Source organism: Ctenocephalides felis, unplaced genomic scaffold, assembly GCF_003426905.1.
Source record: "Ctenocephalides felis isolate EL2017-DRISC unplaced genomic scaffold, ASM342690v1 CF-g0.4_SCAFFOLD_03570, whole genome shotgun sequence".
NCBI classification, from domain to species: Eukaryota; Metazoa; Arthropoda; class Insecta; order Siphonaptera; family Pulicidae; genus Ctenocephalides; species Ctenocephalides felis.
In genome coordinates this window covers 16,885,069-16,903,464 of record NW_020539724.1, presented here as the reverse complement: position 1 = coordinate 16,903,464, position 18,396 = coordinate 16,885,069, and the positions used below count along the sequence as shown (strand labels likewise).

General features: G+C 26.7%; 3 protein-coding genes across 4 annotated transcripts in view; all 3 read right to left on the bottom strand.

The window, feature by feature from the left end:
* Positions 1–4,572: 4,572 nt before the first annotated feature.
* Positions 4,573–6,038, bottom strand: LOC113383302 (baculoviral IAP repeat-containing protein 5-like). Its single transcript, XM_026621569.1, has 3 exons — positions 5,710–6,038; positions 5,466–5,642; positions 4,573–4,744 (listed from the first exon to the last, which is right to left on the bottom strand). Exons 1-3 carry the CDS (start codon positions 5,836–5,838, stop codon positions 4,598–4,600), a joined length of 453 nt encoding a protein of 150 aa, XP_026477354.1. The 5' UTR covers positions 5,839–6,038; the 3' UTR covers positions 4,573–4,597.
* A 677-nt stretch (positions 6,039–6,715) lies between these two features.
* Positions 6,716–16,873, bottom strand: LOC113382837. Of its 2 annotated transcripts, none has more exons than XM_026621081.1 (11): positions 16,793–16,873; positions 13,359–14,234; positions 12,861–13,024; positions 10,792–11,005; positions 10,413–10,613; positions 10,074–10,330; positions 8,326–8,400; positions 7,712–8,164; positions 7,192–7,321; positions 6,949–7,110; positions 6,716–6,850 (listed from the first exon to the last, which is right to left on the bottom strand). In XM_026621081.1, the coding sequence occupies exons 2-11, from the start codon at positions 14,117–14,119 to the stop codon at positions 6,778–6,780; spliced, it is 2,490 nt and encodes an 829-aa protein (XP_026476866.1). In that variant the 5' UTR covers positions 14,120–14,234; positions 16,793–16,873; the 3' UTR covers positions 6,716–6,777. The 2 variants fall into 2 exon arrangements, with proteins under 2 accessions (XP_026476866.1, XP_026476865.1); XM_026621080.1 differs by having other exon boundaries at positions 13,359–14,217; positions 16,793–16,863.
* A 799-nt stretch (positions 16,874–17,672) lies between these two features.
* Positions 17,673–18,396, bottom strand: part of LOC113383475 (PHD finger protein 20-like protein 1) — a 1,846-nt gene continuing 1,122 nt past the window's right edge. Inside the window, exons 2-4 of the mRNA XM_026621738.1 lie at positions 18,000–18,169; positions 17,793–17,911; positions 17,673–17,684 (exon numbers count right to left, since the gene is read on the bottom strand). Coding sequence (XP_026477523.1) covers positions 17,673–17,684; positions 17,793–17,911; positions 18,000–18,169 — 301 coding nt within the window. The remainder of the gene's footprint in view (positions 17,685–17,792; positions 17,912–17,999; positions 18,170–18,396) is intronic.

The following is an 18,396-nucleotide window of genomic DNA, read 5'->3' as shown; positions in this document are numbered from 1 at the left end:
AATGTAGGATCGTGGGATTGGAAAAATCAATGTTATGTTTGAGCTGATTAATATGATCAGTTAATTGTGTTTTATATTGATTTTTTTTTAGAATTGTTTTTGTGTTGAGATGTTCTGAGTGTATTGTATATATATATATATATAATATATATATATATATATATTTTTATATAAAAAAATTATGCTTCCACAAGTTTGTCTGAATGTATTTAAAAGCTTAAATGCTACTTTATTTATAATATAATTAATTACTTTATTATTAATACTTTATACTTTATTTATAATAATTATTATTCTTCATTCTCGTATTATAATTTACATAAATAATGATACAGTTACCTATATTTATATTTGAAAAGAGTATCATTTGAAAATCAGACTTGGTCTATTCAGATAGTAACCTTTAGTTAAAGTGTCACACTCGGTTTAAAAACATTCTTCCATTAATATATGAATATTATATTATATAGTTAGAACTTGTCTCACTTGTCTCATCGAAGTACAGAAATAAGTCTCTGTTACCTTCCTGAACCATTATTTTTCTCTAGAGTTTATATATTTCCAACTGGAGTCCATAACACTGTAAAATAAATATATGCTATAGTATATATATATACTTCTATGTGAAACATATATATTATGTGCACTTATAATATATATCTTAAGATAATTAATAGAAATAATAATTATTATTTATAAACTATTCTATTCTAAAAGTCAAGCTAATATTTAAACGATATCAATATCCTTGTTGGACCGCTGGACCTATCTTCGTCAAAAACTAATCAGCACGTCTCCTCATCACTAGGAATCGAATGTTTTTTGAACCATTCAAATCGGATAATCCGTACGCCCAAAATCGTCGACGAAAAGTTGTCTCCACACTTACACACACACACACACACATACACACATCCATTTTTTCTGAGGTATGCCAAAATGTTCAGAAACCTCTAAAACGTCCACTTATAAGTTATAACTTATAAGTTATACCCTATTATAATATATATATATATATATCTATATATATATATATATATATATATAGTATTATAACTTATAAGGGTGTACCCCACGCAAAATTAAAATATAATATAAGGTCTATGGTCCATAATCATTTTCCATATTCAAAAATAACAACAATCAGATTTGTAAGTGCAAATGGAGCCAATATTATAAATCAAAAATCGCCGATCCGATAACTTTTTGATTGAGTTTAATAAAGTAGTTTTTGTCGAAACCGAATTTTTAATTGTTTAAATAGACGGAAGAATAAGGTAAATCAATCATAAATTTATATTTTTATTCATCATTAAAATAGAAAACAATAATACACATAAGTGTAATGTCTTTAACGATTATGGTTACAATAATTTCTCGCATAATACGCCACTTTCTGTAAGTTTCTGAATTTCGAAACTTGGTGCTTTTATACCGCATAAGACGCGTTTTTAGAAAGATCCATGGAAAATCGTCTTGAAGGAGTTTCACTTATAATCTATAACAAAAGTATTTCCCTTCGTCTTTAGTTTTTTTTGTTGTAAGCATTGTTGTTTAGTTTATGGAGGTATTAATATAATTTAAGTGTATGTTATTTAATTCTTTTATAAGATGTATTGTTAATTTTAAGTTAGATTCAACAGTGAGATAAAAAGTATCAAAGTTAGATTAACCTTGGTGGGATAAAAAGAATCGACTGAATCTTTACTCTGACAAAGGGGTAAACAACAAAAAAATAGTGAATTAAAATAAATTCTGTTGAAAAAGGCAGTTGTACAAGAAATAAATTAAATAAATAGTTATATTATAAATATACACTACATAAACCAAATCATTTCTAATTTATAGGGAATTGCAACAAACAACTATCACGCCAAGATGAATAACAAGGAAGCAGAAAAGATTATCCAACTAGAAAATGATTATTTCTTAAGCAACAATTTCGACCCTATGAGCGATCATTACTATTCAAAAGAGAATAGCTTTGTGCCAGGCCCCAGTGGAGATTTCGGTTGTATTTTGGATTACAATTCCATCAATTTGAAAGATAAAAATCGGATTAAGTTATATGTATCGAATATCCCTGAAGAGTTGACTGACAGAGGCTTGAGGAATATATTTCAGAGTTATGGAGATGTCATAGAATCATGTATTAGACATGCGGAGAGTGGGCATAAATATGGTTTTGTAAATTACAGTCACTTAGATACAGCAGTGGCTGCAATGCATGGTTTGCATTTGAAAGCACCTCATCGATTTGTCATCAAATTTTCTGACAGTAACATAGCAACGCCTGCAGAAGATATTAAGCATGAACCTTTGAAACCATTAATTCATGAAATAACTTATCGAGACCCTCTTCTTCCATTAGTCTTATCAGACGCTAGAAAGAAATTTTTGAACAGTGATTTTTATAAGAGTATCAAAGAACCAGAAAAAGCACATAATAGGTTGATTCAAAAACTTGCCAAGAAGCCTAATGATTTTTCTAAAAGATATTTGACACAAAGGAAAAATATTAGTAGTCTTAGTGATGCAGAAATATCAGCTCCCTTCGAAGTGAATAAAGAATTTGAATAATTCATGCAACTATTGTCAAGAACCAGCTGCATACATATGTAATATATCACGTGTTATTATTGCTCATTATATTGTCAAGAGAAAAAAACTGCAAAATCAGTTTAAAATGTAATAGAAGAATACTTTCATCTTTCATAGTATTTATCTAATCATACTTATCATACTAAGGCTTTTCATAGCCTTATATAATCATGAAGAAAACAACTTTTGATTGAGCTGATTCATCTACATTTACAAAACAGATTTTTTGATTTCAAAGATGTAATAATTCTTAATTGCTTGACATACTAAGAGCATTTATACAAAGCATTATTTGGCAATACATCATTAATTATTATATGAAAGAAAATTTTGAGAAACATTTGCTGGAAAATGAAGATATCTTAAATCGAGGTGTGTTGAAATCTTGACTTGGAACTTAATACCTCTAGAACATCAACTTCTATAATGTTCAATGATTATATAGAGCTTAATCAAATGATCAAGAACTAAATCACATAAATCTTATTGCCAAATATGGTTTCATTTCAGTTTTGAAATCTATCATTTATATCAATATCTAGATCATTTATATATAGGAATTTCAGATAACATGCATTTTTTGTTAATAGATTATAGATGTATATGTGTGAGATGATTTATTAAACATAATCTCATAATTAAGTTCTTTTTCATTGTTATTTAAACCATATCCATGAAGATATCATATTCTATTATAGAATTTGAACTATTAAACTATTTGTTCAGAAAACAAAAACCATGTTTCATTTATGTAAGTATTCAGCAAATATACAATACCAGGTAAGTATTTCCAAACTCGTGTCATATAAATGATTTCATTACATTTAGGAACAGTTTTTGAAACTAAATTTTAAAACTGAGACAGTTATGTAGTTCAGTAAACTAATGAAAATTCACATGCAAATCATAATTTTAAACTACACTATTAAATGTATATAATAGCAACTAAAGAGTAAATATTAAAATGATATTAGAAATAATTAACTACGATGCAGATTAAATTCAAAACTGAGCTAAACTGAACTAAATTGACAGAGAGTTCAAAATAAAATGCAAATGGCGACCTGTCAATTCTGGAATGCAAAAAAGCGCGAAATTTGAGCGACTCTGAATTATTAAATTTTACTTTAAGTATACTGAAATACACTGATTATAAATATGTCATTACAACTACATTATTATAAATATTTCAAAGTCTTCATTAATGAATTCTTTAAAGTAAATATCAATGAACTTCAAATATATGTTAAAAAATACTGATACAACACAGTTATTTAATTATAATTAATCCATATAATATATTCATGCTTATTGTTATTTTATAGTATATGACAGAAAAGAAATTTCTTCGCTACGCTTTGGTATCTGTTCTTTATGAAGTATTAATTATCTATTAAAACTCGTACTACAACTACACAATTTTATAACATTTTGGAAAAATTGCATTTATTTAAAAACAATAAACCACTTTAATTCTTCGTGATGATTACATGCATTGTTATATGATTTGAATATACTTGTTTCATCCGAGTGTTAGCACTCAATTTAACTAATACTTTGCTATTATAATACAATAAAATATGGTTTATTCTTATAAATTTATAATCCATCAATAAAAGACGAGGATTTTATTATTTTGTTATTTACATAGAAATAAGTATACAGTAAATTAAAAATATATAGTATTGGATCTAAAAATTAGCAAACATGTACAAAAATACTTGAAACTTAATATTAATATAAAATAATTAAAATTGATGTAAATAGCTTAAAAATAAAATACTTTAAAGATAAATACTTGACGGGAATTCAACACTCTGATAGCACACTTCAAAACTATTCGAATTATTCCATAAAACATGTACTTGTAAATGTACATAGCTTAAAAATACTTTAAAGATAAACACTTAACAGGAATTTAGCACTCTGATAGTACTCTTCAATAACTATTCAGATTATTCCATAAAACATGTACTCTTCATTTTAATATTTAGATTCAATTTGCTATTCTTTTCTTCACTGTTTTTTTATTTTTTTCAAATTTACGTGCAAAACTTTCTGATCTTTTGTCACTTAAGCTTTTTACAAATTCTTCTAAACATTCCTGAAGTAAGGTTTGGATAATGGTCTCCGTCTGAGATTCCTAAAAAGTGATGATTAGAAATAGAAATTAGCTTGATCAAAGGATAGATAATAGTTATAAATGTATAGTACATATAAACTACATATGTACATATAAAATAGTACATACAAATTATTGGGGTGGTCAACTATTTTTTGTTCAAAAAGAGAGACCACTTTATTTTCTTTTAAAAATATATCTTTCTTTTGAGAGGATTTTTGTTTCCAATAATAAGATGTTTATCTTTTAATGTAGCCACACTCAAACAACTTCTATTTTGCATATTAAATTAAACAGAAAAAAACGTCATATAACATTTTTACAGAAAGTTGTAGACTTCTCACTGCTTCAATAATTACCCTCTAAGAAAAATATCCTTTCAACAATAGCATTAGTGCCTGGACATCGTATATACAGTAATTATTTAGTAAAACTTATCAATTTTCATGAGAGATAACATTTCTCAAATTTTTTCCCTTTACACCTCTACAAAAAATTGTTTTAGGAATACAAATGAGTGTAAAATCATATAAATGACTATTCGAAGTGTACAGTTTGCAAAAAAGGTGTACAAAACACTGCAAAAAAGTATAGTTGGCCACCTTAATATTTATAAATCAACTCAGAAAGTTAAGGATATAACATTTACAAATGTTATAATATTTAGTTTCATTGCTGCAATATTTGAACAATATAATCAATATATTATCAACTGTTTATGTTGACCATAATTATAAATTACCGTTAATTCTGAGTACTTCCACCCCTTTCGAGATAAACAGCAATTAGAAGAATGTTTTTTGTGCTCTTTCCAAGGATCATCCGATTCTTCCCATCCATCTAGTTCCTTATTGCAAACGAAGCATACTGCTAAATCATATTGCTTTACATCTGGCATATAAAATCCAGCTTCAGCCATCTGAAAATCAAGATTCTTGATAAAATTTGATCATCAATTTTAAACTTCAAAATCATAATATGTGAACCTTTTCAGCTGAACAGTTAGAATCGTCACTAAATGGCCATTTAATAAAGGTTTTAAGGCGTTCTGATTTTAGTAAATATTTCAAACGTAGTGTTTGCTTTTCATTCATCCAATTCTCTGCTGAAATCATTATTCATCCAGCTCCTCGAATGTCTGTTGACCGCGGTTAAAACTGTTTGTGTTTAAGATGCTTGTTCACAATTTCTAAAAGTCTTTGACCCACACTAGATTTAAAAACGGGATTTGATAAAATAATTGTAAACACTATGTAATTAAAATATATTTGTTGATAATAAAATAATTATAAACATATTTTTATTATATATTGTCTATGGCTATCAACAACGAAAAGTCAATGACAGTTTTTCCTTAAAATATTTATGTTGCTAAGTGCAGCCAACTTAACGCACGAACAATTGTATTTGGAAGCCATCTGGTGTGTGAATATAACTTTATTTAACGGATTTCAATGGTTCTCAAAACACCCCCGAGGCAAATAAGAATTTATACTGGAGTTGAGTAACTCCGGAGTTATATCCGAGGATGATGATATAAATTATAATATAATAGTATAAATTAATTTATTTCATAGTAATGTGTCATGCTTTATCCATTCTTTTTCTTCAAAAATAATTATAAAATTGTTTTTGGTTCTCAAGCTTTCTGTTTTTACTTTGGTCAACTGCATAAAATATGAGCATTCAAAATATATGAAAATATTCAAAAGTTTATTATTGGACTATATTAGAGAATTCCACATAGCCGCAATCTTTGAATAACTTAAAATTTCAATTTCCCTTTAAAGGTTAACGGCAAAAATAGGAAAATGCAATAACAATATAATTATACAATAAACTTCATTATTATCTATCTCTATATTATGCCAACTGAATGAAATTCTTATTTCTTTCTTCATACTTTTACAAATTATTCTTGCCCATATTATCTTGATCCTAATCTTAGTTGTTATAACTTAATAGAATTAACAGTAAATAATAATTTGTGTTCTTAGAATCATTTTATTAATACAATAAACAATCTCTTTATAATATAGAATACTCTAATTTGGTTACCACAGTCTTTTCACATCTGTTGGAGCCACAGAACAATTTAAAAAATTTTGCTCTTGGCTTTGTGATACCCTGTAAAATTTGTGAGAATTATTAATTATATACCTATACTGTCTTATTAGTTATTAATCTAATAATATTTTCATAAAAAGTTGATCAATTATACTAACTTGTTGTTTTCAGACTCTCTACTTTCTGTTGATATTACAGAACATGTATCACCTAGAGTCCTTAAATCCCTCTGCATCATTTTCATGAGTCTTGTGCAATCTTGATCGAGTTTTAATGCATCTGGTGGAGGAGCTTCTGGACTTGCTAATAGAACTGATAATCTGCAATTGATGAAGCAATTTAACAGTTTGGGTGAATATTGGGTGAATCATATTTTTAATCATTATTGAGGAATAACTAACTTGATATTAAACTGATCTATTCGTTTTTCTAATTCTGCTTGATAATCTGAAATATGTCTAAGCAGATTCCACCGACATTGTTCATTGTCTATTGCTTCTTCTGGTACAGGAGCAGTGTTTGTTATCAATACTGAAATATAAAAATTTAATTAAAGTTAGGTTTTTTTCATGTTATCTATAATAGATAATTATAAATTAATAATTATGTGAGCTCTTTAAAATTTTTTTGAAAGCTTATTTTAAATAAATAAAATCATGGCACTAATAAATATTTAAAAAAAAAAAAAATTCATTTATACAAATAAATCTGTGACTATTTTTTGTGTTCCATGATACTTTCATCTTAAATACAATGAATATCAAAAGAATTCTAAATATTAAAAAAAGAATTATCAAGGAAAGGATGGCAGTAAATTTACTTAAATAAAGTTTTCAGTAAGTATTAAAATATTAACTCAAGATATCATATTATATATAAGCTGATGAGTTCTTAGTTTATCAATTATCAATAATCTATTACCTTCCTGGCCTACAGTTTGAGCAAAATTCTCCAGCTCGCGATCACTGACTAGATCAAATTTTGTTCCACCTGGTGAAGCTAATAAAGGTGCTAAAAGATTCTGACTATCAGTAAGATCTCCTGAACTGGTTGATTTAATACTTGCTGCTGATTTTCCTGAATCCATTAACTTTGTGTCATCACTTGACATAAAACTTAATAGATCCATATTAATTTTACAATCTTCATCTTGTTTATTGCCTCTCATAGGGCTATTGAGATCATTTTCAGTTTTCATATCTCCTTCCAGAATGGAAACTAATTCTGAATCAGTAGGTATTACATGGTTGGATTCTAAAATAGCTGATAAGTCCAAAACATCGCTTTTAGCTAATGCTGCAAAATCATCCTTAGATTCTGAGTCCAAATTTAAACCACGACTTGGGGTTTCAGTGTTCATTAGAGTATTGTTACCTAGAAATAGCATTCATTTAATGAATATTTACTTTTATTTTGCTATAGACAAACAAATGCATTTTTTGAAAATAATTAAAAGTAGATTATATTCTTTATTTTATACATATTCATGTCATTTCTGAAAAGAAAGTCTAAAAATTTGTATATTCCAAACATACCTGTAGGTGTTAGTATGGTGTTATTAGCTGGATTTAATCTCGTATGGCTAGATAACATATCTACATCATTAGTACCTAAAAGTAGTTATAATTATATGTATGCACACACACACATATTTAAGTATATATATATATATATATATATATATATATATATATGTATGTTACGGTAAATGTGCACTCTTGGTGAATATGCACATTCACCGATGAATGTGCGCATTCCCCAAAACACACTAGGTGAATGTGGAGTTCTCAAACAATCAAATTAAAATAATGGTGTACGTGGGTACTTGGATCGATCTCATGAACATCTTGCGTATTTGGCGCATGCGCACTAAATAGTTAACAGTACATAGCTGAATAGTAAAATAGTAATATAGTGTATAGTGAATAATTAATATTAAATAGTAAATAGTTAATTGTTAGTAAAATAGTAAATAGTGAATTTAGAACAGTTAAATAGTGAATAGTGAATAGTTAAATAGTGAATAGTTAATAGTTCAATAGTTATAGGTAAATAGTTAATAGTTTAAGTAACTAGTAAATAGTTTAACAGTTAATAGTTAAATAGATGAATTGTAAATAGTGGATAGTTAATAGTAACTAGTGAATAGTGATAACTGAATAGTAAATAGTAAATAGTTAATAGTGATAACAGAATAGTTAATAGTAAATAGTGATAGTGATAACTGAATAGTTAACAGTAAATAAAGAATAATGAATAGTTAATAGTTAATAGTAAATAGTTGAACAGTAAAATAGTGAATAGTGAATAATGATAACTGAATAGTTAATAGTAAATAGTGAATAGTGATAACTAAATAGTTAATAGTAAATAGTTGAATAGTAAAATAGTGAATAGTGAATAATGATAACTGAACAGTTAATAGTAAATAGTGAATAGTGATAACTTAATAGTTAATAGTAAATAGTGAACAGTGATAACTAAATAGTTAATAGTAAATAGTGAATACTGATAACTGAATAGTTAATAGTAAATAAAGAATAATGAATAGTTAATAGTAAATAGTTCAATAGTAAAATAGTGAATAGTGAATAATGATAACTGAATAGTTAATAGTAAATAGTGAATAGTGATAACTAAATAGTTAATAGTTAATAGTAAATAGTTGAATAGTAAAATAGTGAATAGTGAATAATGATAACTGAATAGTTAATAGTAAATAGTGAATAATTGTTAGTAAATAGTGAATAGTTGTTAGTAAATAGTGAATTAAGAATAGTTAAATAGGTAATAGTTAATGGTTAAATAGTTAATAGTTATTAATGAAATAATTAATAGTTCATAGTTAATAGTTAATAGATAAATTGTTAATTGATAAATAGTTAATAGTGAATAATAAATAATGGATATTAATATGCATAAGACTAAAATAAATAATATAAATATAAATATAAATATAATTATAAATATAATTATAACTATAATTATAAATATAAATATAAATATATGAATTAGTATTTCACGCACATGCGCGAGTTGAACTCGCATTCGCCAAATGAGCCGGTAAATGTGCACATTCACCGAAATATGCACATTTACCGTAACATATATATACATATATATATATATATATATATATATATATATATAAATGCATATATTATATAAATACATATACAATATTTAGCAGATATATGCCACAAGTGTAAAAAAACAACAAGAAAATTCTCAGTACATAAACAAATATGCTAACTGTTAATTCTATTACAAACAAAAATGTTACCTGGTTTATTCATATTCTTTGATTTTAATAAATTCATTTCATTCTCTATCCTAGCGCCAAGAAGTTCACTCTCATTAACGGCATTACATAAATCTCTTTGAAGAGCTTGCAGTGTAGGTGATATTTCATTATCATCTTTGAATCGAGAATTATTTGTTGGACTTTGATCTTGATTTGCATCCATAGTATCATTATTCATGTCACTATACTTTCCCCAAGGTTTAGCCCAATAATAAAATTTCGGGTGATGTGTTTGCCTAAAAATTAAAATCAGTATTATATATTTACCAATGGATTAATGGAACACATCACATCAACAATTAATATATCTTAACTTACATGGCCATAGATAATTTAGCTCTTAGTGATTTTAATACTGGCATAAGTTCTAAGGCATTGCCAGTGGTTTCATGAACACACTTAGTAAATTCTTGTAGATTTGTTATGTTTTGTTTCTGTGCAGATGTTTTTAAGTTCAGGTCTTCTGTTATAAAGTGAGGTAAACGACCTTCTAATAACCATTCTTGATCATGAATATATCTAAAATAATATTTGATCATTATCTGAACACATATAACATTGAAATACACTTAAACATCACATTGAAAGAATGATTTTTGCTTTAAATGATTAATGTAACATTAAAGAATCACATTAATAATAAAAATGTTGTTCTACTATTATATTACTATTTTAAGTAAATCAATACACTTCTCACTTTCTAGACTGTCTTGGCTTTTGGGGATTAGTACAAATTGCACAAACATATTTGTCCGGAACATCTCGTTCCCTTTGAATACCATGACATAATGCATGTTGCCAACAAAGACAGAGTTCACACTGAACCATAAGTCCATCTTCTTCTCGGTGTCCACAGATACAATTAATAATTTCCTCTCTTCGCATTCGCACCAACTTAATTTCTTCGCCATCTAGGGAGAAAAATAAAATATCAATACAGCATAAAGTACAATATGTGAATATAAAAATCATGCAAGAATATAATTCATTATTTTTACAATTCATACTGAATTATATTACTCAAAACATTGAAAAATAAAATGATCTTAAGATGATCATTTCTAAAAAAAATTCTTATAAATTTAGATTTTTTATTTAAAATACCTTTTTTTAATCAACAATTGCATGTAACATATACATGTTAAAACTTCCATAATAAAATAAACATGCATTATGTTACAAAGAAATATTAAAGAATTTTCAGCATACTGATTTAACAAGAAACAACAAATTACATAAGATAACGAATATAAAAGATACATGCATAATAAATTTTGAAAAAAAAAATTTCACCGTTAACTTAAATCTTATAATTAGTAAATTGATTCAACCAGATTCAATGGACAGATAGAATAGTGTATTCAATAATTAGAGAATATTAAATCCCTTTTCACAAATCAAATATATTACAGTTAAATAAATTATGTAAAAAAAGAAGATTCATTAATTGCCAAAAATAAATTTGCAAAATATATGTTCAAAATGAATTAATATAAATACAAATTCTGAAAACAAGTATTTGAATTGAATCAAACCTGGTTATTATCAAATATAATGTTTATCTAAGTATCTCTTTTAATACAGCTGAAAATTCAGCAATAATTCTGCTAATAAAATACATTGATATTTTATCATGACTATAAAAATTTACAGTGTAAACATTCACTAAAATAAATTAAAAAAAATTAATAAAAGAAATGTTCGTCAAAAATTTATTGATAAAACTTGTGTAATATGAGATGAGTAAGAGAAAATACGCAAGAAATAAAATACTAAAAAATTTTGAAAGTTCATGTAAGACAAAAAAAAGTTACCATACTATTTGCAGTAAAAAATCATAGCACATTGTTAAAATGCATTATTATATGTTTAGCCAAACGACATACTAATCAATAAAAATAAACTATAACAACCCAAAAAATATTCTCACACAGAAATTTTCTGACCTTGCATAACCACTGGCAGCATTGAATAAAAAATATGATATTATTTACATTTTATGCACAAATGAATTTAAAAAAAATATCCAAGAAATATTCTTTTATGCGTGATTATCTCAATGTGACGAATGACAACTGATCAATGCATATGAATATAAAAAAACATTAAAACGAATTGAAAACACATTATATTATGTTTCAATCAAAGCAAATCTATATAATATATAAGTATTATATTTCATTTTGATACATTTAATAGTGTTTTTGCTTATAGTTATGCTACATTTTGTTCTATATGGAATGTTTTAAAGATGCGACAAAATAAAGCTATATGCAGAGAATGATAATATAAATTATGAAATTCGAACTCTTATTTGGTCTTATCAAAGCTCGAAGTATTCATAATGATTATTGAACTCCATTATTTTATTGTTAGTACAGAGTATAATTTTCGGTATAATTTTTTATTTAATAAATATTATTATATAAATTTAAGCAATAAATAATATGCACTCCTCAAATAGTAGATGTGTGCCCTCCCCTATTTCATATAATTATAAGTGGCATTTTGCCTTAAGGCAAGTTGCATGAACTTAAAATTAAAAATATTAAAACAGCAGAAATAATTGCAACATATTTGCCTGATCTTCCATTGATTATTTTGTCTTATAAAAAATGATTCTTATAAGAGTGTATTTATAAATGAGATCACAATTGTGAATTAATTTGTGAAATGAAGCTATGCCAATTAAAAGTAGTTGAACAAAAGCTTTTAATATAGCAATAATAAAATTATTTTATGTAATGTTCTAAAAGCCAAACTTACCCTCATTGATATAAACTTTTGGAACCTCGAGTGCAGGATCAGCCGCTTCTACAGCTTTGTTGGTGTCTGACGTATTATTGAGTGTATTTTCAATAGGTGCTTTTGAAATATCTGTTGACATACTAGATCTGCGCTGCTCCTCTTCATTTTTAACATGCACTGGGCTATGGATAAAAATTACATTAGATATAATTCAATACTTTACAAAAAATCAAGCAAAAGCAAAATAATTATATAACTAAAAAATTATTTGTAAAAACAATATAATATTATTTATTTCTTTTTAAATTCAATGATTTAAATTTAGATTTGCATTAAAAATTGAATATGAAAATATCTTAATATACATATACTAAAATAGAGTAAATTTAAAAAACATAGTTATTGCTTTGTTCTCATTTTAAATTAAATTTTACTGAAAAAATAAATGGTATTAACATAGTTCTTATATTAGTCTACTTAAAATGTTGATTATAAATTGTATGCACAAAAACTCACTCTATTGTATCGTGTTCTTCTTTTATCATTGGACGCCCACTCTTTTTCATAAGTTGTTTATTTTGGCTACGTTTCAAAAGTTTTTGTATTAGGCCAGCTGAAGTTTCAACCCTTTGCCTTTTCTGATTTAACCCTAACTTTTTATCAATTCTTGTAAAATCACTATTAATTTGATCACTCTCCGGATCTGATTTTTCTTGAAGTACTTCATTTGTAGTAGTTTCTTCGCGTTTTTTAGGAAGTAAACGTTTAATACCTCCACCAGGAATTTTCTGCACTTCAGGAGGCTCCTTGTATCTTCGACTTAGTGGTGATTCATTTTCAAAAGTGACATGATGTTTGATTTTGTTTTTATTGTCAACTCTGAGAGCTTCTTCTAATAAAGGACTTTCACTACAGGACATACTGGTTTCAGTCTTGATAACTGAGTTATTTGTCTGATCTTCATCTACTTGTTCTTTTTTCACTAAGTCAGTATTAATTTTAGTATCATGTGTTATATCCTTGTAATCATCATCATCCTTTTCTAATTTTATATCCTTTATGGGAACCTCATTTTCAATTGGAGAAGCTTTTCCTCTTTTATATATATTGTCAATCTTAGAAACTTTTTCATAAAATTGTGTATTTGAGTACCGATTTTTAGCAACTGGTTCATTTTCAGGAGTCTCTCGTATGGTTCTGGCATACGCCAAATCGGCTACATTTGGAGTTGAACCGAAATATTGTTGCAAATTCGGATGATAATGTTTTATGTGCATTTGAAGTAAATTTTCCTTCCGAAAGTTTTTACCGCAAGTTGGTTCAGGGCAACGGAATAAGTTATCAATTATCTGGACTTTCAGCGAACCCACAAACACTGTGAAGGTTGATATTCTGCGAGTTATGTATAAATTCTCAAGTAAAATAATAAAAATATAATTGAAAAAAAAAGCAATAATTATAAACAATATTTCAAAAGATTAAATAATTTGCTTCATAATTCGTATTGAGATACATTTTAAACTCATTAATAAACCTGCATCTTATGCAAAAAACAAAATGGCAATCATTAATTATAAAAATTATTAATTATGTAAAAATAACTTGACATTATGACTTCAAATATAATTAGCATACTTGAATTACTATTAAAATATTGATGGAATGAAAAATTATATTTTGAGCTAATTCACAAAAATACTAATAAAATATAAAATTCACGACAAACATATAATACAAAGTTAATTATATTTTATATATATATATATATATATATATATATATATATTATATATATATATATATATATATATACTGTGGTATCCCGATACGAGCCGCAAAAGGAGCGATTTGTGCTTCGACGTACGAACAAAATTCGAAATACAAGCTTTGAGCAAATAAGGGTTTTCTAAAAATAATGCAAATGAAAAATATGAAAGTATTTATCTTTTTCTTTACCTTACCCAGAAATATTTTGGCTTTTTTAAGATAGTAAATTATTTTATAGTTAGTCATTTCAATTACATATTAATATTAATTGTGTAGTAACAATTTACCCATGCAAGAATTATTTTAGCGTTTGAAATTTTAACTATAAATAATAGTGGTTGTGCAATTATGGATGTTAGGTTCGCGTTTTTTGCTTTTTGTACATTTACAAAATACTATGTATTTGTATACCTATGGGTTTAACCCTCCGTCGGTCGGCGTGGTCTAACCAGACTTTTTTCGACTTCAATTAAAAAAAAAATACTTCTAGTAATCCTATCGACTTGAAATTTCTTGACTTTTCCTAAATTTTCATTAGCTGTCGATCATTGAAAAAATCAGGACGAAAAAATGTACAGAAGGATAATTATAAAGATATTAACTTTTTTATACTTCGAACGGTCGGAAAGGTCTGTCCAGACCACCCATACATTTTGTATGAAATATACGCTTTTTGATATATGTAAACCAGTATTTTGTCTTTTTTCATGGTATTTTCTATTCAAACTGCGTTGTTTATATTCTTTGCTATGTGTTCTAACATGAATGTTAGTATTTTCATGACGAGAGTTTCTTGAAAACCTACCAAACTTATTGGTAATCGCAAACACTGAAAATCGGATGAGTAGTAATGCACACATTATCAACAATTTTTCTACCCGTACCGCGTTCGAAATTTTTTTTTGGCAAACCTGTAGTGAAATTATATTTTCACTTTGAGTTTTACAGCTCATTTCAAAGGCGACGCACCTCATTTCGTTTCCATTTGAATTTCACATTCATTTCAAAGGCGACGAAAAAGAATAAATATTGTTTTTCATTTATATAAAACAGAAAAATTAACAAAAAAAGCAACGATTTTTTTATATTTTTTTATTTTTTTATATAATATAATATGTAATATTTTTATTATAAGCAAGCTCAACACATGCAAAAGACTGTAAGACAAAGAAAAATCACACCTTTCAGACCTTTCCGACCGTTCGAAGGTGAAAAAATATCCGACCGACGGAGGGTTGAAGAAAAAAAAACATGTCTCTTGAATAAGTGTATAATTATTGAAAAATATGAGGAGTATGAGCCTAATACATCATAGATGTGTACTGTGTTTAACAAGAAGAAGTAGGTAAATGTTATAACTCCAGCTAAGGTCCTCACACTAATTTAAAAAAAAAGCTTAGCTTTAAAACATTGTGGATAAAATTAACCTCGAAAGAGCTGCAACAGTTTGAACATGGGGGTTATTCAACAAAACATGCCTAACTCATTTCTGCAATATCATGAATAGACAAGAAAAAACAATAATTAAATTAATAAATAGTATTTTTTTTTATTTATTATTAATATTCAAAAGGCTTAACAAACACCACTATGCTAGAATGGCATAGATTTAATGGCATTCAAATGTATTAAAAAAGTTGCTTTGAGATACGAGCAATTTGATATATAGTCGTAATTTCGGAATGAATTAAACTCGAATGATAGGGACCACTATATACATATATATATACTATATACATATATATATATATATATATATATTATATATATAAATATATAGAAGTTTGTAATATGAGCGGAATGAATATTAAATGTTAAATATGAACAATACGAAACTCAGATTTTTAACACACACTTACCAAATAAAGTGTGTGTTAAAAATTTGAGTGTTGTATTGTTCATATTTAACATTTAATTATATATATATATATATATATATATATACAGTGGCGTCGGAACCATCAATTTCAAAAAATTATATGGGCTAATATCTCTAAAAAAAAAACGAACCCATTGGCTGTCTATCAAAAATTTGGTTCCGACGCCACTGTATATATATATATATATATATATATATATATATATATATGTGTGTGTGTTTCAGTGAATTTGTATCAGTTTAAAAAGTTTGACAAAAAATGATTTCTCTGATATCATGCTGAATTTAAATAATATCCACTTACCAAACCCATCTTCTAAAGGTTCATTGGGTTGCATTACAGGAGTTTTGCATTCTTCTTGAGACATGTTTACTTCAGCTTTTGGAGTCAAGCATTTGTTGTTCAATATTTTTCCGTCAGCATTAGAATTATTGCTACTATTAGGATGTGATATTTTCTTTTTTTTTATTGGTGTTGTATCCCATCCAATTTCTTTAGAACGTTTTCTATGCAAGCCAAAATCAAAACTATCTGAAGTGTACGGTTTCCCACTGTCAGCAAGAAATGAGTCAATTTCCTTCTTTGAACGAAATTTTCTATTAGTTGCTGAACTGAAAGTAAATAATTCACTCATTTCCCAAATTTCAATATCTATATATTGTGCAGAATTCCAATGTGTATTAAATAAATTAAATGTTTTGCGTTTTTAAAATTACTACTTACTTGACTATTACTACATCCCATTTTCCTGAGTATCCAGTAGTATTTCTCTTCACAATATGTTTAACCCAGCCTTCAGGTAACCTTGGATCATGAACTATTGTGCTAGGTTTTTGGCCCCATCTGCAGAATCAATATGACCAGGAGTTCCAACAGGTTGATCTCCCTCCCACCGACAACACCACTCTTCAGGGGATTTGTGATTTGTGGATTTATTTACTGGTTCTAGAAGTATTTAAAATTTAATTTGAAAGTTAATAAAAAGTATTTAGAAGTAATTGTTTAATTTTATAATATACTGTTTATTTCAGAATGGTGTCTACATATATTCACAGAATATGCAAGCAATTTGAATAGAATTTAAGTATACTTGTACTTAGATACATAAATTTAAAACAGTATGTTACATATGAAGTTAAATATTGTACCATAAGAGTATTGAAAAAGTTTAAAATAAAATATTTTAAATAAAGTACTAAAAGTAAAGGTTAAACATAGGATAAATATATAAATAAATATGTACATACGGAAATAAATAAAATATATAATATAAAGAATTAAAACAAAATAGCATAATAGTTACTTTGTGCACTGAAGTCCCACCCGAATCTAACACCTTGCCCTTAACCTTATTCACACGACTCAAATACGAACCAGGAAGTGTTTTTATATAACCATCATCAAATAAAACTTCATAACTATCTACAAACAAAAAAATAATTTGTTTTTTTGTAAAATTTATACTTTAGTGCATACATAAATAACTACAGTGATATTAAGAATGATATACCATTTTCCAAGACTCTTCGAACTGTGGCTGGAAATTTCCTAGAATCTGTCCATTTTGCCATGCAACGCTCTCCTTCTTTATACATTCTTGAACTTGAATTTAATGAATTATCTTTTGCAAGTTGTATTGGTCTCAAACGTGAACTGTTCATTGGAATCCATTCATCAGATCTAAAAGTGAAACAAAAGACAATAAAATTAGTATTATAAACAAAGTCAAATTAATTAGTTCAGGTGTAATTCCAAACAAATAAATCTTTAAATATAAATAATTATCTGAATAACCATTATTTTATCTCATCTTATTTAAAAATATATATATATATGAAATTTGCAGCTTTGTTGTAATGCAAATAATGCTGGTGACAATTTTAGAATTTTGTTTAGACACTGATATG